The sequence below is a fragment of the Strix aluco genome, chromosome 1 (genome assembly GCF_031877795.1).
Source record: "Strix aluco isolate bStrAlu1 chromosome 1, bStrAlu1.hap1, whole genome shotgun sequence".
Classification (NCBI taxonomy): Eukaryota; Metazoa; Chordata; class Aves; order Strigiformes; family Strigidae; genus Strix; species Strix aluco.
Window position 1 is genome coordinate 118,778,365 of NC_133931.1, and position 24,842 is coordinate 118,803,206.

Genomic DNA, 24,842 nt, shown 5'->3' on the forward strand with positions numbered 1-24,842 from the left:
AGAAGTCAGATTTGAAAAGTCATCAGGCAGCTTTTAAAAGCACAAGTTTCAAAAATATCTTGGCATCTGATTTCTAATGATTTTATGGAGAGAAAACAAGTGAGATGCCTTTCTGCAACCTTATCTGTCAAATTATTGTTGAAAATGTGGCTGCAGATCTTTTTGAAAATGATTTTGGAATTGGGAGCCTAGATTTTAGTGGAAGTCCCTGGGTTTCAGTTACTACGTTGTTTAACTTGGTGTTTTTTAGGAAATAAACACAGGCCCTGTCTTGTCCTAGTAGATTACAGTGTATGGTAGATAGATATCCATCTGGATGTAGTAGATGCACCAAGCTATTTTTTCTTCATACAGCGATCACTATAATCCTCTTGGTTGTAGAAAACCTAAGGGTGTTTAGGAAGAACCGTCTTATGGAGGTTTTGGGATCCTCTCTTCCTAGACTGTCAAATGTTATCTGGTAGGTGTTTTTTGCTTAAGACCAGAGTTCCTTGTCTGGAATAAGTTCATGTAATAATACTGGTGAGTCAATTCCCCCGTGCCTGGGGATTGTGACAGGAGGGGACAACCTCCGCAGATCTGCCGGTACATGTCACTTGCCATCAACCTGGTGCTGTTGGACCGCTACCTTTTATTCTTTGCTTTGTAGGGATGGTCCTAATGGACTGTAAGTTAAGTTGCATTGTTTTCATTATTGTTACATTTTAAAATAATATAAAAAGTTAGTCATGAGGGAACAGTCGTTTGCATTTAAGATTTTTTTAGAGTCTTATTTAAAGAAGGGAAGGCATGAATTGTTGCCTAATGTGCTGATTATTTTTGTCATTATGCACAAAATGAAGAATATTGTTATTGTTGTTTTAAAATGCCAGAGGTAAATGTCTCTCATTTTGATGTTTTTTAATACTAGATAATAAAGTTAGTTAAAAAACCATCCCTATCTCATTGTTTTTAAGACCTCTGAAAAGTTTCTTGGGAGAAAAAAGAAAGTGTTAGCAAAAGGTACACAGAGTTTTACCTTTTTAGACAGACCTTGACGTTGATTTAAAATAAGCCTAATTTAATAGGTATTGTATTGCACACTGAAGATAATTTAGGCTAATGTCAAGGACAAGTGTTATCTATTCCTTTGTTGTAGTGAGGTATCGAAATAATGAGTGGAACAGAAGGGAATCAGAAAATGTTTGAAGTTTTTCATCTGTGTCTCTAGATGGGTATTTTTAATCACATTCTCCTGGCTTTTGCATGCAAATTACACTGAACAGCACACACTATGTAAAATGAAGAGCTGTATTTTACAAAATCTATTTTCTTGATGTTTAATAAGCTTGCAAAGATTGGCCTGTGCTTTAACTAACTAGGTACCTTCTTGTACTTCAGCTGAAACTGAAATCTTGGATTTTAAATGCTGCTGTTTTGATCTTGTAAGAGAGGAATGGAAAGCCTGGTCTTTTTGGAGGTTTCTGAAACCATTTTTTTTCTTGGTACTCAAGAGCTGCAGCTCCCAATGACAGATGAGACAACTGTTAAGATTTAATACATCTTTATTTCAGCAATATATCTTGCTCTGTGACACCAGCCCCTCTAATAACCCAGTGTCTGGATTACTTACTGCATAGCGTCACTGCTTAACTGCTGACCTCTGTGGCAGAAATAAAATACCGAACTCCTGTATGGTCTATGCTGTTGAATTGGAAATCTGCTGACCTGCAGAGTCGTCCCATACACGCAAGCTCAGCTGCATGGAGAACAATCAGGGTATCTTTTTGAGCTTCTCCTTTTAGGAAAGGAGGCAGACTTAGTGCTCTCTAAAAATGTAAAATTGCTTCCAACATAATATTAACAACATTGTCCTCAGTGTGGTTCACGTATATTCATTTGTGCTGAGGGATCAAAAATGGAGGAGATGAAATTGACTTATTCACGTGCTAAGATGTGTCCCCACTACTTTCCAAGCATAGCACTCTCTCTTCTGATACCACGCTTTCTTTACGCACCTCTTTAAAGCCAGGATAGATATATTTTTTTCCTATTTCTTTTCAAAATGACCTAAGGAGATACCATGTTAAACCATATATTGTGGTAATTTTGCAGAGGATGTCCTTAGCCTTGAACAAGAGGGCTGTTTTTACAAAGGGATTTTTGGAAGAAATGTTTCTGTATGAATTGAGGATTTAAGGAAATAACAGGGTAGCATTATACGCTATATGCTTTCAAAGGAAGAGTCAGTGAAGAAACAGCCTGTTACAAAAATTCCATGATAACCTATGATTGCAAAACTTTCTAATTTAGGACAGAGGTATTTTCTCCAGCAGTTCTCATAGCCCAGACAAACATGGAATTCAACATTTTAGTACCTGCTGTGTGGAGAGACTTGTAGCAACTGAGGAAAGCAAACTTATGTCTCAGTGCAATATCTTCACTTTTTCTGAGAAGCATCAAAGAAAAAAAAAGATTGTTTAAAAGAAATGAGAATGTTCTTTTTTCTTGCACTCTCATTTTATCAGTAGTTTTGTGTTTAGTTGCAAGCTCTGGAATCTCTTATTCCATAATCTTAATCATAGCCCTTTTGCAGTGAGATGCGTCTGCAGCGTTTCTGCCTTTTGGATTTTGCATGGCTGCCCCATCCTTCTAGAGATCAGAATGCAGTGATGACACTGCCCACTCTTTTGCCAGGGCTTAGCTTAACAGCTGCTGGTAGCAGTGCTGATTAATGTATTCAGTCATTATCTCCTTTGAGAAGCTGGGAACAGTAGCTAATTCATACTGCTTAGCGTGCTTAAAGTTAACAGCAGAAACGCAGCATTCGGCAGCATGAGTTAACATAACGAACTGGAGCTTCTACCTGTTCCTGGCCCAGGTGAGTATGCCCTACCAGAAGAAACCCACCTACTGGCATCTATGTCCTTCTCTCTATGTCTGTCAGCTTCATGAAATGTAGACTGCTTCTACTTTTCTTTCTCCCAGCAATGCCTTTTGGCCATGTAGGACAGGGCTGCCAGGTTGTCTGTAGGGTATGACAAATGTAGATATTTTCTTTGCCATGGAAGTTAGCTGATGATTAAGTCCAAGATCCAGCTCTGATGTTGGACTTGCTGTGTCCATGCAGTAGGTTCAGCCTGAGCACATCAGGACTTTGCAGGATGATCAGTTTGTGCGTGCTCTGCAGGTATGTGTGTCTGTCAGGCTGCACACATGGGCTGCCAGCTCCAGTCTCATTCAGTACGTTATGCAGAAGTGGTATGTCTGGTATATTCAAGGTCTGAGGTCATCAAAAAGCAAATCCAGCCAACCTGACAGGCAGCTCAGTGGCAGCCACCTCTACTAGCCCTCATAATACTTTTAACACTTGCTCATTTAATTGTCTTATTTCTTGGTCTAAACCTCAGCCTGACTTAACCCATGGAGGTCAAGTAGAGAGCAATTCAAACAGACTATACACAAATTACTTTCCAGGGTGGCATAGTCGTACTTGCTTTTAGTCTGCTGCTCAGCAATAGAGGGGGGAAGGGAGAAAAAGTCTTATAAGTGTATGTAATATATAAACTAACAAGTTTTAAATATTTTAAAATTTAAAATACATTTTAAATATACTTAATAGTCTGGGAACTTAGAGGATAGTACCTAAAACTGCATTTAATTTCTACTGGGAGAAGGTTAGATTTGCAATTTAATATTGGTTCCAGAATTTCTCAGATGAAAGTGCTGTAGGAAATGAATAATCAAAAGCAATGTTTTAATAAAAAGCTTATATATTTACTTCAGAATAATTTCTTAGATTTAAAGAATCGTGAAAGCAGAAGATTTTTAAACTATCTGTAATATTAAAGTGTCCTTCGAATCAATAGATGAGTTCTGATGTTGCAGATATGATTTAACTTGGCACGTCATGTTGAGCTTCAAAAACAAAGGGAGTTTACTTAGTCAGCAGATTTGAGAATGACTTTCAATGAGACCTGTGATGTCTTTTCCATCAGTGATTATTTTATACTGTGGGGTTTTGAGGGGGCAGATTTGGTTCAGCAAAGGCAAATGCAGAGTCCTGCATATGGACTGGAATAACATCACCCAGCAGTATGGGCTCGGGGGCTTACTGACTGGGTCGGAGCAGACCTGAGGGACGACCCAGTGAACGTGAGTCAGCAGTGTGCTCTTGTGATAAAGATGACCAGCTCCATCCTGAGCTATATGAGAGAGACTGTAGCCAGCAGGTTGACAGAAGTGACTATATCTCTCTGCTTCTGGAGTATTTTGTCCTCCTCAATACAAGCATGACATTACCATGATGGCTCAGCCAGAGGCCACCAGGGTGAGTTAGGGGGCTGAAGACCATCCCAGGGAAAGGGAGGCCTTTGGGATGCTGTATGGCCAGGTGGTAGCCTAAGGCATGGCATTCTTGATACAGCTGCTCTCTATCAGGTATGGTGAAGATGGAGCTAGACTTTTCTCTGAGGTGCACAGGAGTAGTGCGAGGGACAACAGACCAAAGTTGCAACAAGGGAAATTTCAATTTGATAGAGGGAAAAAAATTTCTTAAAACCAAGAGTGGTCAAACATGGGGAGAGATTGCCTGGAGAGGGTGTGTAGTCTCCATCCTTGGGGTTATTCAAAATGCAACCAGATGTGGCCCTGAGCAACCTCCCCTCACCGACCTTGGTTTGAACAGGCGCTTGGACTAGATGATCTCTAGAGGTCCCTTCCAGTTCAGGTTATTCTGTGATTCTGTGTGAGCTTACACATCTGTATAATCCACAGAAGATCTAATACAAAGTGTTAATTTGCTAGTATAATGTGATCCTTAAAATGTCCTCCTTATTTTTCCAAAAGCAGTAGTGCAATAAAGTTATTATGAGAATATTGGTTCTTTGACTCCCTTCTAGCTATGTTACTTTGAAAAGTTGTTATGCAAATCTAGTTCTGGCATCATGACTGAAGTTGATTAATTAGGATAGGTAAAGATTTTATTGAAATTATAAAGGTTTGTTGTTTGTGTTACAGTTTGTCTAAAATGGAAACTGCGTTTGCCCTTTTTCTCTTTTTAAAGTGTTGGGTGATGTATAAATCTGTTGAGGGGATACTCAGGTTGCACATATAGCACAGAATGCCTCTCAGATGTTGCTATTTTTAGTAATTGATCTTTTTTTTTTATGTCTGCGGGCAGTAGTGCATTACTTGTGAAAATGTCCATTTTTTCTGTATTTCTTCTTACCAGTTCATTGAAACAGTACTTATATTTAAATGGGTTTTTAATGAGCCATGTAGAAGAGTGAAGCTCAAGAAATAATAAGAATTTGGGACTGCTATGGGGCTATTAACGTCAGTTCAGTCATCAGAAAGCCTACAAATTGATTTCATATTTAGTTTCTTCCATATCTAGATAATAATTGGCTATTCCCTTGCTAATTATTTTCCTGAATTTATTTTTTCTTTCCTCTTTATATTCATCTGTTCATTCACAAGCAACTTGTATTTCAGGATATTTTGGAGTCTGAGATGCCATTAGCTGAAATTTGATTTACTGTTGGGCCTTATTAAACAAGTACTCTTTAGTTCTGCATTGTAACATGGACTGACTGCTTTGGGTACACGTGGTTTTTGCCAACCCTGAAGAGTTACTATAGAAATCTGCTTATATTCTCTTGCAGTCTACTTTGGTTGTGTTGCAGTCTACTTGTTGCAGAGGAAGTGTGTAGTCAGTTCTGTGGTTGCCTTGTGGGTTCACTGTAGAGGCTTGCTTAAGACTGGAAAAGTTTTTTTTCTGAGGAAAGGATGCCAGTGATGCTCATGTTTAAATTTTCTGCCAGCGTTCTCCATGTCCTCTTTCCAGATACTTGCTGCACAAGCCTGAAAGTGTATGGCAGTGCTCTGAGTGATTGAAATCTCATGTCAGCAGATCCGGTGGCTGTCAGAAAGTGGGTGCAGACAAGGACCTATACATTGGGACTGCAGGATAGGGCTGGGCTTAACCTCAGGTTTTAAAGGAAATGCTTGAAGTAGCTGTTTTATGTGGAGATATATCGACAAGGCTAATTTAGATTTTAGAATTGCATTTGGACCATCAAAATCTCTCTCTTCAAGGATCAAGGTCTCCTTTGAAAAAGTTATTTAGTTCAGTTATTAAGCATGAACTGAGAACCAGCATACTTGTCAGCATGGGCTCCTCACCAGAGGAGGGTGTTGAGCTGCTCCATCACTCGGAGCTGCCTCAGAAGGGCTATGCTGTCGATTCTGCTGGAAGTAGAAAATAATCACTTGTGTGAAAGGTTGTTTTGTACACAAATGGCCATCCTGCAGGAGATGTGCATCATAAATGCCAGAAGACCATAGCAGCTGTAAAAGGGAAGACCACATCTGGAATTTGTTGTATGGGCCACGAAGGGAAGTGCGTGGTTCAGCCAGGGGAATGGAGACACTTTTGGTTGTTTATCAGATCAGCTGGTCGCTGAACAGCAGAACAAAGTGGGAATGTCCTTGTATAAAATTATCTGATAAGTGTCCTTCTGGTGAGAAGAAACCAGATATTTAAAATGTCTCCTAATCATTAAAAAAGATAAGTGATTTCAGTTTCACTCTGTGTTAAAAAGAGTGGACAAGAAGTGCAGAGGATGTGAGGACCAGAGGATGCAAAAACCAGAGAATCACTTGCTGTCTTTCTAGCAGGAGAATAGAGCTGTAAATTTGAACTGATGTTAAAATAAGTCTGAAATCATTACTTCTGCCTACACGTGAGCAAGTATCAGATTCATCAATAAATATTACAAAATAATTAAATTTTGGACAGACACTTAGGAATATGCAAAATTCAAGTGATCTTTTTGACAATCTTACTTGCCATAGTGGAGGAAAAAATACAGCAAAAGTTTCTAGCTTTATGAGTTTCTGTGGAGTATTTCTGGTTTTGTGGTTTTCTGCTGGAGAGAGATGACCTGATTGCACCAACTGATAGTGAAGAATTGTTTTATATGGTCTCAGTACTTAATGAAAATATAAACAACTGTTGCTGGTGCAAGTAGTTTTTCTAATCCAGTTAATTAACATTCAATAATCTAGTCTATTAATTAAGATTTCATATGTGTTTACTAATGTTTAATTACTGTAGAATAGACGGAAATTGTAATAATTAATGTTGGAATGCAGACTGCTGCTCCTGTGTCAATATTAAAATAAATCAGTCTTCTTGCTTTTTATTTAAGTAAATATAACCTGGTTAGTATGATCTGTTGAGTCCCAGACAGAGCAACAGAGAAGCTCATCCTAGTATCTGTTTCAGAAAGGACTAAAGGTTGAAGTGTAACTCATTTTGTACAACATGGTGTTGTGGGAAGTCACTCAGATATGCTATAGAGGGCTGAATGCAGTGATCTGCTGGAATGCCTTCTTCCTATCCCAAAGCCAAAGGCATCTCTGTCAAACTTCGTTTTGATATCTCAGGCTGTAGAATAATTTCTTTGTAAACCATTTGCTTGATGAAGCTAGTGTATTTAGCCAAAAGAATTAAATTATGTTGCTCCCTCTTTTTCTGTTTGCTGTTGAAAGAGTCTTTATCAGTTGAAAGAGAAGAGCATCAAGGTAGTAGCTGGTTCTTAAACTGTACTCCTTTTTTTTTTTTTTTTTTTGTCTTTGAAGGATGATGGTAGCAATTAAAAAACCCCTCTTAAAATACAGTAAATTTCATAATTGTGCTTTTTACCACTGGAAGTAAAAACCTCCACTTGAGTTCTTTGTATTGTTCGAAAAAATTGCTGTTGGTCAAACACTGAATGTTGTTGCTTTTAAAAAAAATCGTATCTTTTGTTGATAATTCATATAAGATTATCATAAAACATAGGAATATTTTAGTTTATGCATATTGACCTTTCAAAGACACTCTAATTCCGTTGATGAGATGGAATGAACCTTTCCATAAGTTGTGATCTGAACAAAGCTGCTGTCTTTGTTTCTGACAGTGCTGCTCAATATTTGAAACCTAATTTTTCTTGAAAAACTAGTATACACTTACACTGGGGACCAAATTCTTACCTTATTCAAACTGATGATTCTTCCCATGCTAGCTTACGTTGATGAAGGACGTGAATCTATATTGAAACCTTCTTTCTGTTGCTTTTGCCATATTATAATTAGAAATGTAAACATGTCAGTCTAAATTAAGCCTACCATTTATTAAATTTGTTTTGGGAAGACAAAGTGGCTTGTTGCTACTTGATTTCATTTCCCATTTTCACATTTTTAGTTCAGTGATTGAAAAATGCAAATAGTGTTTCTTGTTATCCCAGGTGATTAAAATGGCTGTAACCTATTTAACCATATTTACTCATCTTTGATACATTCAAGTTCAGGTCCCATGGAGTGGGGGGTGGGTATAACTTATTATAGCTACTACTATTATTATATATATTTTCACTGAATTTTGATGGAAGGTCTTTTAAAGAGCTAATATTGATCTAATATTGAACAGCTAAGATATTTTCTTCTTTGTGCATTGTTATGGTTTGTTCAGCCCTTCTGCTGATCTCTTCTGCATAAGAATGGATGGTATGGTGAGCTTCTCAGGTCACTGCAAGCGATGAGGTCTAAAACTGAGGGACAGAGAACAGGAGGCACAGCTCATGTCAGGTATTGGAAGTAATCATAGAGTGATTCTGGAAAGGAGCGTGCAGTTCCTTGCATTTGAAAACTGGCACTGTGCATGGTTATGGTAATTTCAGTCATTATTTCTTATTTTAAAAAAAAAAAAAAAAAAAGGTCAGCATGGAAGCAGTCTCCCTACGGTAAAGATGATATTGTTTCCAGAAAAGACAATTATCTTTAACTACTCTCTTTGTAAACTTGATACTTAAAGCCTAGCAAAATACCATAGGTTTACCATTAAATGATAAAAACTGGTCTAGTAATCTGTGTTCTATGCTTTGCCAATTTAAAAACATCTTTTTGGCCTTTAAACATGACTGGCATCTCACTGAGAGGCCGTTTGTTTCACGGGCGTAGAGCAGTGTTTATTGCTGTGGATTCTTGCTGCAAAGGATTCTTCATAGATCCAGTGACCTGCTCATGTGGCTTCTTTCTAAGTAGCCATAAGGTGTCTCTTCAGATGTTTTTTATTTTGTTTCTTGTTCCTGCAAAGATGGTAGTTGAGGTGTGATTTCTGGGCTTCCAGGGGTACAAAAGCGTGTAATTCCTTTCCTCATGGGATTTTCCTTGATTAAAATAAAGTGTGCTGGAGAAATCAGAAATGAATGCTTGATATCAGAATACAGTGGAAGATGTTTTGGCTGTCCTTGTTTCCTGTGAACTCATCATCCACAGAGTGGCATACCAAGCTCTGGAAATCAAGATTCAACACTGTTTATGCACGTAAAGTCTTCCAGTCCTGAAGGCTTTCTAGCTTATTATGAGGAATAAGTGTATCTTTGTAACTGTTTTACAATGAACTTCCTAACCTGCTAATTAGATTTGGAGAAAACTAACATGGCTTGTGTTTCTTCACATGTTGTATGCAAAAATATTACAACTTGGTGTGCTTTTTAAGGGAACTGAAGCCTTTTGAGGATTTGATGCTGTCAAAATAGTGAATACCTGCAAAAATACATAAGATCAAAAGCTAAGCTTGAAATGAGAAACACTCATTTTTAGATGTTCTGGAGTCATAGGTTGTAGACTGTCTGGCATAGGCAAAAAGCTGGAGGCAACTTACAGTAGATCATACATATATAGAGATTTAGATAAATGTACCTTTTTACATACATATAATATATATAAAATACTTACACCAGCATGTGTTGAGCAATATTTTTCGGTCATCCTCAAAAAGAATGTAATGTGGGGATTTATCTTGATACATGCCATTCAAAGAAGAAAAAGATTTGATGTTCCATGCCTAGAGTTCTTAAATACATTGTTTGTGTTTTGTTCTAATACCTTACTCATCTTCACTTGTGGATTAATTTATTTTCAGTTGCTGGAGATTGGTAATTAGCTGTTATAAAACAGATAGTAAAAGTGTTATGAGTAAAGTGTGCTGCTTTTGAGAAATATTCTTCAATTTTTGTAAGCATTGGTATTTCAGTGTGGTAGAAAATAAAATTTTCAATACTCCTGAGCTACTGACATTTTAAGTGTTGTCATGTCTCTCTTGTGTGTAGGTTTCTCAAGCATAAAATAATGAATTGTATGTTAAAAACATGTTCTAGCTGTCTGCAGCTGCAGCCTGTTTTTTCTTCTGCTTCCTGCCTTTCAAATAGCACTGTAGAGAGCATGGACTTTTTACCCATTACCAATTCATTCTTTTTGTTTGTGCATGCCAGAGCCTAAATTTGCATTAGGTATGGAATTATTGGCAGAAGTTTGCTACTCTCTGCAATTTCAAAACTACTCGTTAAAAAAAGTTAATGCCTGAAAAGTATTTTGAAAAGCTGAATTCCCAAAAGTTTTCCACTTGGGCTTACAGTTGTGGTTTTAGTTTTTTGTTTTTGTTTTTGTTTTTTTTTTTTTTTACTGATGTTTGTGTAATCTTGATTTGAGTAAAGGGACTAATATTAAAATCTGTAGGAACAGAGGATGTCAAATTCACTTAGAAAAAAGAAAAGAGCAAATGACCTCTCTGATTCCTCTAGGTTATATAAAGCTTTAAGTGTTGTTCTAACAAAATAAACAATTTGCAAAGATCAACATAGATTTAAGTTGATTTGCTCCATTTACCCTACCAATTTGTACAGAAGAATGTAATGCTTTCTTGGAAATGTCTTTCAAATATTACATTATAGTTTAATTTATAGGCTGCAGAATGCTGTAATCCATAAAACTTTTTTATCCATCTTGAAGATTAAGTTCTAAAATGAAATGTGTATAAGAGCTGGCCTTTTCTCTTTCAGTAGGTCACCAAAGGTAAATTGGGATAAATTATTTGTTTCAAATAAAAGCATTAATTTACAGTAGAAAAAATACCTCAGATTTACCAAAAAACACCATGATGTTTTTCCTATTTCCCTTGCAATGGTGAACACAGATTTAGTAAATCTCTATTAAATTAGTGACATGGATAAATTTCAAATTGGGATTGAGTTCTTAGGCTTGTCTTGGAGAAGCTGATTGCAAACAAATACGGAAGTATCTCCATAAATTTGATGAAATAAATTTTGAAAGAGGGCCACAACTTAAATCATATTAACAGATAATAGATTAATAGGTGACAGATTAATAGATGATAACTTGTAGTGATTATAGCACTTTCGGGTGGCTTTGTATTTTGTCTGTAGCTTTCAGTGTGTATTAACATAATTTCTTATTGTATGTTTTTATTCTATAAAAATGTGGTTTTGCTTGTGATTTGACTTTGTAATAATGTTGTATATAGAGGTATCAAAACACAGGTGATAAATTTCAGTGCATAGGCATCGATCAGCACTCAGATAGTTTTCCACATTTCTGCATAAGATCAAGTGGTTTGCTGGGCAAGGTGTGGCCCTTCTTTTCCTGACTTGGTGCTGTTTGTTCTGTGACTAGCAGTGATGGGTTTCATGTCCCATCAGAGCTGTTGACCCTTTGTACTATCCAACTAATGGCTGCCTTTCCTTGGGCTGATGATGTTGTGATCTAGGTAGTGATCTGAGTCTCTGCTGATAGACATTTCTTGCTCTTTGGTGGGAAGAAATGATGAAATGCTGATCTACAATGGCACTGCAATGTTGCTGAAAGTTTTTTTTTTAACAGATTCAATTTTCATTTGCAGCTTGTAGCTGTGTTTGATGAGCAAGATCCACACCATGGAGGTGATGGCACCAGTGCCAGCTCGACAGGCACACAAAGCCCGGAGATTTTTGGCAGTGAGCTTGGTTCCAACGCGGCATCGGCCTTTCAGCCTTACCAAGCAACAAGTGAAATTGAGGTCACCCCTTCAGTCCTTCGTGCAAGTAAGTAAATGTTCTCAGTATCTCGACTTGTTTCATCTTAATTTACAAGCGTGCCTAGTGCTGTTACCCATTCGTGCTGCTGGGAAAATGATTCATTATCTGTCCTTATCGAAAGCTGATCAGAATTGAGAAACTGCATAAATGCTTGTTGCATGCAACTAAACAAACCTGTTTTAATAAATTATTTATAAACTCCTCTTAGGAGCAATAAGCTCCTTCTGTGCAGCCAGTTTAAAATTGTCCTCACACTGAAAATCACAGCAAAATTTCCAAATGCAGTTGCTGCATGATGTAATTTTCAGTTTGCCAGTTTTAGTCTATTTAATGAAGAAAATGATAAAAACAAGCTAACGATGGGAGCACTTTCTACTGAACCTGTCAGTGTTGCTAGGTTATGGTTGTCACCTTTCCATAAAAACACCTGCTGATACGTGCATTTACTGTGTTGCAAAAATACACTTCTTCAAAAAACAGAAACCATAGACAGGAACTTCCCTTTATTTTCTTTATTTCAATATAGGGAACATTCATTGCAAAACCATGAAACAGGAATTATATATCACATTTCTTGCTCAGGCAGGATCTTATATTTCAGCTTACTAAGAAGAAAAATCACGCAACAAAAGTTTCAGTGTAGTTTTCATTGTTAAAAGTACCATGCAAGCAATACAATGTTCGATAAAGCATTGTGCCCTCTTACATGTAGTGTCTATCATTTTGCTCACTACTTTTGAAGTAGTGACTCTGCGCCAGAAAATTCTTAGCAGAAGTTAGTATCAGTCAGTCCTTTAATATTCTACAGATACAGTGTTTTAAAGAGCTATTCATAATTCCCAAGAGATTAGTTTTCTGGAGGTGTTCTTTTAATAGATAAAATCTATGTTTAAGTAATCGGCTAGAAGGCAAATGGAAAAGTTACCACTCTGTGAAGTTTGAGGGGTTTTGTACCAGAATGCTTTCTGTAAAATTAAGAGAACAACATGTAACAATTAGCTTACATAGTCTTGGACGTGATCTTTTCAAGCTATAACTATGCTTCATTACAACACAGAATTAAATTAGGGAAAGGACTTATGGCAGAATAAAGAAGTATTCTGGAATTTGAGGACCCTTTCATTTTGCTGTCACTAGGGTATGCCACTGCTAAATGCATATCTCGTTTCCATGCATAAGCCAAAAAGCTGTCCTCCTGGGTTCTCAACTTAGGGGGGGTTAGGGCAGGCAAATATGTACACGTTTTCTCCTTGGGGTGATTGTCTGGTGTATTATACAGTACATTGATGTTACTGCATCAAAATCATATAGCACAGATAAAATTCAGTGATATATTGGACAGCTCACTTATCTTTGGAAAATACATGGAATATTTAGCTAGTTCACTGGTTCCTAAAATGACCAAAAAGTGCTTTGAGACCTTCCAATACAAAGGTCTATAGGAAACTTTTAAAAGTGTTGGAAAGAATTGTAGCTCTTTTGATACTTTTTATAAAAGCATGCACACATAAAATGGGTGAAAGAATTTGTCATAAGTATGTTATCACAAATCAGAGATGTTCTCTTATCTAATTTTTTTTTTATGTTGGCAATTAGATATATTTTGTTTTTAAATGTTCCAAACCACGGGTTTAGAATCCCAGTTCAGTAATATTATCCCATATTAAACATACCTATTTCAAGAATTTCATTTAAATATACATTGAAAATGGAAATAATATCCCTATTGTGTTTCCTTTATAACTTGTGAAGTGAAGCATAGCATACAAATGGTATTCTCAGTATTTCAAATAATTATCTTCTTACTGTGTATGTTCTATTCAGCAAATAAAACCCATCCAGTTTTGTGGTAGATGCAGATCCTGATTATTACATGTTGACAAGGTCATATATCTATTAATTGGATTGGAGATGGGATACAAAATTGCTGTAATTATTGTAATTTTCTAGCTAATTGCAGGGTTGGCGGTGAATATTTTACTTCTAACAAATGAAAAACAGTATTCCGTCTGAAATTGGTTTATAGCATTTTAGACATTTTGTTTTACATCTCTGGTGCTTTTTGCTCGCAAGCTGGGCTCTGTTTCTCAGCAGTTCGCTTGCAGAAGCGTAGCTTTATGCCATTCTGCTACTGCTCACCTGCACCCGAGGGGTACGGAGCAGTCTCTGTTCAGAGGCACCATCTCAGCGCATTAGGCTGGGGCTTAAGGGCCTGCTGAGATTTTCGTCTCTTTGTTCTGGTTGCCATGCTACCCCTTTTGTTTGTTTATAGATCGCGCCATCGCTCCTCTCCCAGCAAGGGAAAGGTTAGCTAGATCAGGTCCAGCTGGAAAAGTAATATTCATCTGGAGTCCCTCTTTTCCCATGCACAAACACAGCCTGTACTTTGCACGTGGGGGGGTTGTGTCAAATTGAATCTTCCCATCTAAACGTGGAAACAAAAATGAGGCTGGCCCATACCCCCTATGTTGTTTTGCAGTGTGAAAACCCAATTCATCAATACAAGCAGTTGATTTATTTGTTTCTTATCTAGCTCTTTCTCTTTTACTGCTTTTCTGTTACCCAAGTTAAACTTCCTCTTGTTGTATTTAATCTGTTGAGCTGCATTTTTTTCTAAGCGTACAGTACACAAGGCGTTTTTTGTGTGTGCCTGCATGCTTTCTGAGAAGAGGTTGGAAGCTCACTGCAGAAGATTGTTAAAGCAGACTGATGTTTATTCCCTGCTGAAATATAAACTGGAGGCGCAGGTGAAAATTGCCAAACCTAATGAGCAATTTGGCAGATAAGACAGGATGTCAGGCAGTGACAGTTCAGCAGCGGGTGCACTGCCTGTGAACCAAGTTGTTTGTTTCACAGTACTGCATTTAAATATTGTAAATAAAATCCCTTTCCAGCTCCATGAGATACTGTAAAAAGGGTCATCTCTTTGTCTATTTTTCCTTTTAAGTTATTTAGCTCTGTTGAATAACCAAGGGTGTTCTTGTTCTTCGTGTGATTATATGTTACAAGTCTTTCTGAATGTTTCAGCAGTTACAGTTAAAAAGCATTTTTAATATATGACATTATTTGGAAAATATATTAAGAGAGGTCTAGAGGACTGATTTTTCTTTTTTTTTCTGGCCTAAAGTAGAGTAAGGGGGCTGGGAGATCTTTCTCTTTCTTCCTTTCTTTTGTCCTTCCTTCCTTTCGCTGTTTAATGGGAAGGTATTTAGAAGATGAACCGTGGCATCTTCTCACATGGGCACGTTATTGCTGGAGGCAACAAACACAAGTTACGACAACGAAAATGCCAGTTAGATATTAGGAAAACAGTTTTCACCTTGAGAGTGAAACAAACTACTTAGAGAAGTTGTGGCATCTCCATCCTTGGAGATGGACAGAACTTGACTGAACATGGCCCTGGGCAACCTGGTCCTGTTTTGTGTGGAGGGGTTGGACGAAATGACCTCCAGAGATCTTGTCCAGCCTCTGAAGTTACCATATAATTCTGTGACTTCAAATATAATTCATAAAATTAAAGTGTTTGCTCCTTGAAGCTATTATCTGTAAAGGCAAGTGATGTACATAGTGAAATATTTAGCAGATAGTCGTGCAAGCATATTGTGCAGGTGCAGCTTCCCAGCATGGATAGTGACTGTGCCTTTTTACAAGACTGCTGCTTTTGTTTTCAGGATGTCTTTGGTAGGTGCATCAGTTCCTTAAAAATGATATGGGGGTAATGGTAGGGTTCTCCTAACGGCCGGGGGGTGAGCATCTCCCCAAAACGCTGGCCAGAGGAATCTAAGAAATTACTAAGCTAGCTGGAAATGGTGTGCTCCAGTGATGTATTTGCTCAAGTGATTTGTATTGTATCTTTTAGTAGGACTCTTGGCATCAGTTTCATATTCTGGTCACAGAAGCAGACTATGTCAAAAAAAAAAAAAGGTCTAGGTGAGAATATTAGGAAGCAAGTGCATAGTTGGCTGTGAAGATGTACTAGAAGTGCAGAGGAGCACTTGCTGAAGCTTCACATTGTTGTTTACCCAACAGCATGGCTGTTGTTCTGAGGTTCCCAGCATGCATGTGTATTCTTACCCTGCAGTAAGCACAAGTTCATTCCTCACAGGTAAGAGACTCACATGCAGACTCCTCACTGGGAATTCATTGATATATTAAAGTTCATGACCTTGCTTGCCTTTGAATTTGTGGATCTCTCTGTGCTTTCTGAGTAGTTGTTAGTAGTTCACTGACAAATTAGTAGGACATATCAAGTATAATCCCTGAGGGCTCTCTTAGGTTAAGGACTGTTCAGTATTTTAATGAATCTGAACTGGAATATAGAGTATTGCATAAAAAACTAAGATGGAATTTCAAGCACTTTGGATGTCAGGGTTTCAGTTCAGCATTCACTTTGTACATTTATAAACTGTTTTGAAATCAGTGAGATGTGCAGTCACTGCATCAGGAAAGAAGAAGGTAATTTGCAAGGCAATACTAGTGAATGCAGTACAGCGAGAACGATCTGGGCATTAATGCATTATTATAGTTCATTAGGACATTATGCTCTTCCATCAAAGCATCAAAGGCAAATACTGTTGTGGGCTCACTGAAGGAGTTTTGAGCAGGAAGACTTAAGCTGGAGTGACCAGTTGTGGTGCCAGACTTGGAGAAATTCTAAACAAGTTGGAGAGAGCTGAAAGAGAGCAACAGGAGTTGCTTTGGAGACTATGACAAAGCTTTGGAAGGACTGGTTTATTTCATTAACAAAAGATAAAAACTGATAGCATCCGAGTCTTCAAATGTGTTATGTTTTTCTAATTCTCCATGTCTGCTAAGAGAATGGCAGTTGGCATTTCCTGGGAAAAAGCCTGTAAGCCTAAAAAACATTTTTACACCTCATGCAACAAGCAAATCTTTGTGGAAATTGTTCAGAGGTGTGTTCTGTGTGCTGCTGAGTGCTGTCCTGTGCTGTGCTGGAAGGCAGGAAGGCAACCGCCTGGTGGTGGCAGGTCTGTCCTGTTCGTGGCGAAGCCATTGGGTTGTTTGGTAGCCACGTGTGAGCCACTTCTTGCATCCATTGTAAATATGTGTGTGTCTTTTCTTAGCATCTCACAATTTGAGTGTTCAAAAAATCCAGTACTAAGCAAACCAGTTAAGGGCGTGAGTGCATAAATAAGTGTGTGAATTTCAAGTACTTTAAAATTGCTCTTTTAAATATGGCACTTCACTGATTTGATACAAGTATTTATCTAGAGTCCCAAATGCATATTCTGAAAATTAATTTGTTAATATTTCTAAGTGCCTTTGTTTAAAGGCTTGGAGCACTGCATGTTAGTATGTTGGCAAAGAACTGCAGAGGTGAGTTCATATTTGTTCTGGTTTCAAAAATGATGATGATTTCAGCACTCTTTCCCACACATGGCCTTTAGAAACTCATTCTTGTTTGTATCACTTTGACTCCTTATTCAGCTGTGAATCAGCTTTATCTATGGAAATTATGTCATCTTCAAATGTCAAAGAACTAAGGAAGCAAGAGATTAGAAGAGGGAGGAAGAGAAAGATGAGCTCATAAAAAACCAGATGTTTGAATCTTTATCAGATGGAGTTACCTCTAGGGTTAAATAGCTGCTTACAAAACGTAGAGAAAGTCATCCATATTTATAATGAAAGATTATGGCTTTACAAGCAGTGCTTGCTAAAGTCAATGGGAGGTTTTCCACTAGCTCCACTGAGCTTTGGGTCAGGTCAGCTTTCCATGGTGAGTCTCCTCAGTCAGGAACCTTCATCAGTGACCAGCTGGTGTTCAAGTGCCCATTCTTCCAGAGCAGTCCCAGGAATGAATTCCAAAAGACTTCCTAACCATCATTCCCATTTTTACTTCCTTGCCAGGTTCTCAGATGTTTCCTTTACTATGTCGGGTAATATGAAAAGAACCTCAAACTGAGGCTTGCATGGAGCTGTTGGCAGCTGAATAAGGAAGGTTTCTCATGCATCGGAGTTTGAGGAGAAGATTTAGCAAAGTCTGTTTCCTCACCTTCTGGTGCTCTTGCCGTTCAGGAATTCTTATCGCATTTATCCTTGTAGCTTTATCAAGGATGTGATTGTTTTAAAGCCAGAGTTATTGAATCAAAAAATCAGTACCAGGTGCTGCTTTCTTCCATGAGGCTAAATTTGTTCTTTCTACAGCACAGTTCTGACTTGAGTGATCTCCAGTTGGTGTTTTCTCCAAGCGTAGTGCTCTGCTGTTAATTTGGGATTGTTGAGCAGTTAAAAAACCATGTGTTTTTGATGAGGCCGTGACACGTTTGTAAAAACAAATGGATTTTAAACTGCTTAAGTTTCTAAATTAACCTTTAATATCTTCAATCTTCTCAGTATACCATCAAGCAAAATACTATATGTAGCTTCTAGTAGGATTAAAAAATCCCTGAAACCAATAAAGAAAAGAATTTTATAACTTAGTGGATTCTCTAGAGGAAACCTAAGTAATCGTGGGGCACTTCAAGATGTCATTCCATATGATGAAGGCTTCTATCTTTGAGTACTGATAATGGGGAGTAATAAAAATACAGTATTGTATCTGATACCTAGGGGTATTTTGTACCATAGCTACAGAATGTAGTACAGGAGAGATAATAAGGAAGGGTTATAAAGATGCGAAGTATTGAATTTGAATAGTTTAAGGAGTCAGGTTTGGATATTAGTCTAAATTTGACATCTTAAATAGATTTAATGATCACTTGAACAAGAAGCTATTATGGAAATCACAGCTGTATTCTGAAAATGTTTCGATATGCATGTGTGGTGGTGTTGTTGCTGGGTTTTATTTTTCCCTTCATTAAATGAGAGGTAACTTTTTTCTTAAGGGAACTATGGTGTTATGTATACAAAAATGTTATGCCATTTTATCAAATCAAACATTACAGAATAGTCTATTGTGGTATCATGGGTTTAATACCATTGTGATAGAGCTGTTTGTTTATTGAAAGAGTTTGTCATCACACATGTATCAATAAGTGTAATAACTCTTCCTATAGATAATTTCTTGATTACTCCTCTATTTCTTGTTATTTCATTGTAAGCAAACAAGAAGGAGCACAGTGAAGGCAAAGGAACAGGAATCTGAAATGAGTAAGGAATGCTTTTGCGTGGTATGGACAACCACCCTGTGGAAGTTTTTACTTTATGGAGGCATGTGTACACATTACACTTATTTTTATCCAACTTTCTAAAAGTTTCTAAAACTTTTCTAAAAAAATATCCAGTTTCTAAAAACCGCATGCAGGTCCTTATTCTGAAATGTGATAAAACAGTATACTTCAAGGCATCCTTAATATCCAGAACCACCAGTCTGTGAGAGTAACTGGTATCCCAGTCGTGTTTTGCTTTGCTTTGAGGCACCAGCAGTGGTCTCAGAGGGGTGGACTACTGACATAAATCACTTGCAGACAATTTGCCAACAGGAGAGGATGCAGAGTTTGTCAAATGTACTTAATTGTTCACTTGGTCCTAAGCGGGATGATCTTATGGGAAGGGTGTTGTAGGGCTAGTGAAGAGCGTTGTGATGCTGTGGGCTCTGTGCCATGATGTCTGCAGGGTTACCCTGTGTTCAATCCAGCCCCCCGGCCCCAAACAAGCATGTGGTTATGTTTGAGCACAAGCCCAAGAATGTAAGATATTATACTTAAAGTATATACTTAATTAGGCTAAACTTGTATTTCAGTGAGAGCATTGTGGCTTGCTTTTGTTCTTAATTCACATGGGGTCTTCTTGCTCCCTTCTTTATTGTATTTGCAATATGTGAACTCACATACTCTTTTTTTCACGTGGGGATGTGTTTTGGAGATAGACCATCTCTTTTGGTGATCACTGGGAGAAGGTTGCTTTAAATTCTGTGTCTTTTGACATGCTATTTTGAGGGGGATGAAACAGGGACAGATGGCTGCTAGTTGAATAGTCTTGCTTTTTAGTTTATTTTTTATTTACTCCCTCATGCACTGAAAAGGACTGCAAGATGATACAGAAACAAAGGAGTGGATGGGAAATAACTTACCATTAATTTATTGCCTTATTTCATACTTCTAAAAAGATAAAATTTGTTCTTTCTCCCACCCATCTCTTGTTGTAAATCTTAAATGAATTGTGTAGGTGAGATGAGCTCCAGCTTCAGAAATGCTGTGGGTTCGTGTTAGGGGCAGATTAAGCATTTAGGGTGAGAATCAAGCGTATGTATTTAGAAGAACTTATCTCCAGAGATTTTGGCCCCCAGTAACACTGGATGCTATGGAGGTGACAAGCCTGGCTTGAGCCCATGAACCCTGTCTGAGTTGAGACGAGGCATGAGCCCCCACCTCCTCTCCTGCAGCACGGCTCCGCTCAGCTCAGTGTAGCTCAGTGTCCCAGACCCATCCACAGGTAGGGTCCTCTTGTCTCCCCCTCTGTGGCACTGCTGTGGCGGATGGGGTTCCCCTTTGTGACACAGCAGCCTCCTTGCTGTGGGGGGCTTTCACCACCCGGGCTGATGCCAGAGCTTGGCTGTTTGGGATTGGAGGTGGGTGGGGACTCGGGCTGTGTTCCAGGTCTGTGATTCTTGCCTCCGTTATGGATTTAGGTAATTAATTCTGTCAACATTTTTGGATTTACAGAAACTGGAAGTGATTGTATATGTGGGAAGGGAGTTGGGGACTGTGTGGGTTTACAAACAAAAGCAAAAAGTGGTGCTTAGGTTAAGAGAAAATATTTGTATTACTACTTGCATGCATATAGTAAAGGGCTGTACAAAGACAGCAATACCAAGCTGTTGTGTTAGCTTCTGGAAATTGTGCGTACGAGTCGGGGACTAGTCTTCTCAAAGCAAACTTTGATCAACGTTTCAAACATTATCCCAAGGGGTTTAATTTGATTCTGCTCTCTGTACAGCACTGTTCACAACTGGAAGTGAAATTGGGACTCTCTTGGCAATTGCTGGGCAACAGCTGATTCAAAGCAGACACAACAGATGAGGTTAAATACCAACAGACTTCAGGTTCTGAATCTGAGCTAAATACTCAAGGCAGCCCAATTTCTCATTCCTGGAGAGGAATGGACACCTTTAGGGTCAGTTCATGAGATGGGTTTTACAGTTTATTTCAGGGTGAGATGGCGTATGGCCTAGACTAGCTGCACTGTCTAGTCTCCATTGATGGGAGAGAAACAGCGTTGGCCAGTTCTGAAACACATGTTTGTGGATCCCATTCTGCATGTGATTTGCCTCACACTGTAGAAGTAAATTTTTCTATGAAAGATTTTTTTTTTTTTCTTATAAAGTAGGATGTTGCTTTTGTTGCCTTAAAAGTAGTCATTTGTATATTTGGAAGAGAAAGGCTAAGTGGCATTTTACAAAGCCAGTGGCTTCTCAGTTTGACCCAAGGGGGCAATTTTACATGGCCCCAGGAAGGTCCTACACAGCCATAATTATGCTTGGGAAGTATATTTGGGTGGTGGACAGTATGTCATGAGTGCATATAGTCCCATGTTAGCTTTTTTCAGAGTAATATTGGGTTTGAGAAACTTCCGTGGAATTCTGTGGTTAAACTGATGTGTCATTTGCCTTGGGTCTGACACTGACCACTTTATGTGGTACTGCTCCCAAACTGGTAAACCTCTGCAAAGAGGCAGCTGTACCTTTTCTTGCCACGCATTCTCAGACCTCAGAGAATAACAGGTCATGCCATGTGGTATGGAAAAGCCAGCCTAAATCTGGGGGAACAAGTGTGATGTGGAGGTAATGAGCACTGAAAGACTTGAGCTGTCTTTACTGCTGTATGTAGTTGAGTGCCTCTGTACCCCATTCCCTCACGCACCGTGCAGCGTCTGGGTGTTGTGGCCATCCTGCCCTTGCTGCTGTGCAGGGTATCCCGCTCCCCAGGGGCGTGGGAGAGGAAAGCTCTCTGTATGCATGCTCAGCCTCTGAATGGGTGGCTGGGAAAAGGAGCCATCCCTCGAACGTAGGCTATGAAAGGAAATGCCTTTGCAGGTTTGTGGATAGAATAGCAGTGAACAAGTGTGGAGACTGTTTCAAATGGAATAACATTTGAAGCAATGCTAGGAGTTCATTTTTAGGAGATTATAAAAGAATAAAATTATGTTTATCAGTTTCTGACAAGTTAGAGAATGGACACATGTGCCTTGTTAACCAGCCCTATACAATATACAAGATAATCTTTCAATGCTTTTTGGTAAGTCCTCTCTTGATCTCTCTGCTTTTGGCCTTTTTGGAACCAAAACCTCAGAAATGTTTCCTGTGTATGAAAGCTTTCTCCACCAAATATAAAATTGATGCTAGTTTCTTCTGTTCCAACCCATTTTAAGCTCTGATGTTGAAGACCTTCATTAGATGACAGAGGGATTTTAGGTCAAGCACTGCCTGACTTTCACGATGATTTCCATCTGAAGGGTCTTGCACAGTGAAGACTCTTCATGTTTTATTTAAAATTTTAGTTGGGCTCTTGACTTATGGAAAAATAAATAAAAATGAAGGGCTTACTAGGAGTGCTACAGTGAAAAAATTATGGAACTGCTTTTTCAAATGAATTGCATGACATTTATCCATGAGAAATATCCATTAAATGAGTGAATAAAGTTACTGCTCTAGTTTGACATAGTAGGCAATATTTCCATGAGTATTGTACATGTAGATGATTTACCTCTACCTCTGTTTTAAGTTCACCTTTAAAGTAATAAAACATAAGTGGGCAAAGACTTCCCGTAATCCTGCTTTCCCATAGCTCTTTGCTATGTTGCTTAAAATGTCACATTACAGTGAAGTAAGTATTTCTACTCTGTCCACCCATAAGAGTAGGGGGAAATCTGTTTGCAGTTATTGCTGGTACTGAGATAGTAGTTCTAGTTTGCACTTTGGCAGTGACCAGGGGTGCAGGATGTGCAGCTGAAGGCTTGGGGAGAGGGTTTTTGCCAGAGTGCTGGCTCCATGGCGAGCAGGTTGTCTCCAGGAGCTGGAGGAGGAGAAGCTGTGCATAAGCAGTAATGGAGGGAAGGAAGAGAAAACTGAACTGTTTAAAAACCTAACCCCACAAAGGTGAAGGATGAGGAAGCTTCAGTGAAACTGCAGCTGCGAGTACGCATAGATGCTTATTTATTACAGCTTGGTCTGTGTATTTCTTGTGTTAGCTGAAGAGTTTATCCTAAATTGTGTGTGTCTGTTGGCAGTTCTATGCAGTAGTGCATTGTGGTGGCAGCAAATCCAGAAAGCTTATGGAAGATGAGAGTACCAAAAAGGTGCACACTTGAGCTGTGTTCTCGGTGGCGCTGGGAGGGAGCCGTTGCTCTCTCAGGGGTGCAGGCAGCAGGTTTGCTGCGTGGCAGTGGGGTGGCCATGCCTGGGAGCGTGCCCTGGGCTGCAGGCAGGGGAGCACTGCTCAGGGCAGTGGGTGCTTTGCCCGGGCCAGACCCCGCAGTCTTCTTGTTGCGGCACCCTGCCGCCCGGGTACGCGCCCAGTGGGATGAGCTCATGGAGGAGTGCGGTGTGTGCACGTGAGAACTCATTTGTGCTTTTATATTAGAATTTCGTAAAGTTCTCAATGGCTGTGACTTCCGGGTGCTATTGTAATACTGATATTTATGCACTGTTTACCTGGTGTGACTGCTGGTGTACAAGCAAGCTTGTAGGAGTCTTACTTCATTCTGCATTTTACCAGAATGTTTTTGTGGATGTGAATTCTTTGCATGGCATTCCTATTGCAGGCTGAATTGAATATTAAACTACTCATCAAACCCTCAAGGCAGTACATCAGGTTCACTCGAACTGAGCAATTTGTGCTGTGCTGTATGTGCCATGTACCAGCTTCAGGTTCTGAATTCTCCCAGGGCTAGGATTTTGCTTCGTTCTTTTCCATTTTTCATTTTCAAAGTTGGAATGTTTTACTAAGGGTGAAAAATATTTTTAATGAAGTATTTTAATTTGTCCTCATGTTATGGGCTCCCCTCATCCAGATTTCACCCTCTGAGTACATGTGCTTTCAAGGTTTTTCTGCGAATCCAATCGTGTTTAACAGGCACTGAGTCCTTGTGAATCAATTCTGTGTTTTTCTCTCAGTCTCCGAGATCTGGCAGATGTCTTGAGTTCTAGGACAAGAGATCTTTGGTTTTCTGCAGATAAGATTGGTACATAGAATTTCCTCAGAAAGGAACAGACCTCTGTGGGAGGAAGGCATTTCATTGACCACGTTTTGTAGCATTTAGTAAGTTTAGTAAGTAATTAAATCCAATAATGCATCTTAGGCTGTATCAAAAGGGATGGCTTTTGTAAGGAAAGCTTTACTTGTGTGTTTTCTTCACTTTTCCTCTTTTTTTTTTTTTTTTTTTAAATTGAGTGGCATATGTACCATGTAAAGAAAATATGATGTTTGCTTGATCTTATCTTGAAAAAAGTTCTTGATCTTAAAGTCATAGTTTTGGGAGGATGGATGGTAATTTTTACACATAGTTACATGTGATTAGTTCAGAGTTTAATTTGCACTTTGACCATCCAAATTCAATTGTATTTGTTTCATTTTAGGCATAACTATTGTCTTTTTTCACTTGCACTGAAAGATAAATTGTTCTGTGTTTCCTTACTTGATTTTTTTCTTTGCTCTTTTTTCTGTTATTTGCTTTAAGACACCTGAAGGGTCATTTTTAACAATGAAAAGTGAGGAAATGTCAAAGGTAGGGCTGCTTATTAAGGCTCTTCGTGTGCTCTGTACTTTCTGCCTGTAGTTGTCATGCTGCAGAATGTGAGATGCTCAGCATGTGTGATGGGGACAAGGTTTTAACCCGAGAGGTTAGCTGGTGACTTGATGCTCTTTCCTTCTGTTTCCATTTGCTGACTTCCAGATTGAGAACCCAGTGCAGCTGGTTTAACTTGATGCCTCATGGAAATTTTAGAAAGGAGATGACCACTTCATATTAGCCTGTGATCAGAAA

The 24,842-nt window shown here is 38.7% G+C and overlaps 1 protein-coding gene across 16 annotated transcripts in view; it reads left to right on the forward strand.

Annotated features, from left to right (window-relative positions):
* Positions 1-24,842, forward strand: part of PARD3 (par-3 family cell polarity regulator) — a 457,172-nt gene that overhangs the window by 142,179 nt on the left and 290,151 nt on the right. For all 16 annotated transcript variants that reach the window (XR_012624146.1, XM_074832438.1, XM_074832496.1 and 13 more), the window contains exon 3: positions 11,726-11,906. Coding sequence is in view for 15 of the 16 variants with exons in the window: in XM_074832438.1 (XP_074688539.1) it covers positions 11,726-11,906 (181 nt within the window). In the remaining variant the exon portion in view is untranslated. The remainder of the gene's footprint in view (positions 1-11,725; positions 11,907-24,842) is intronic.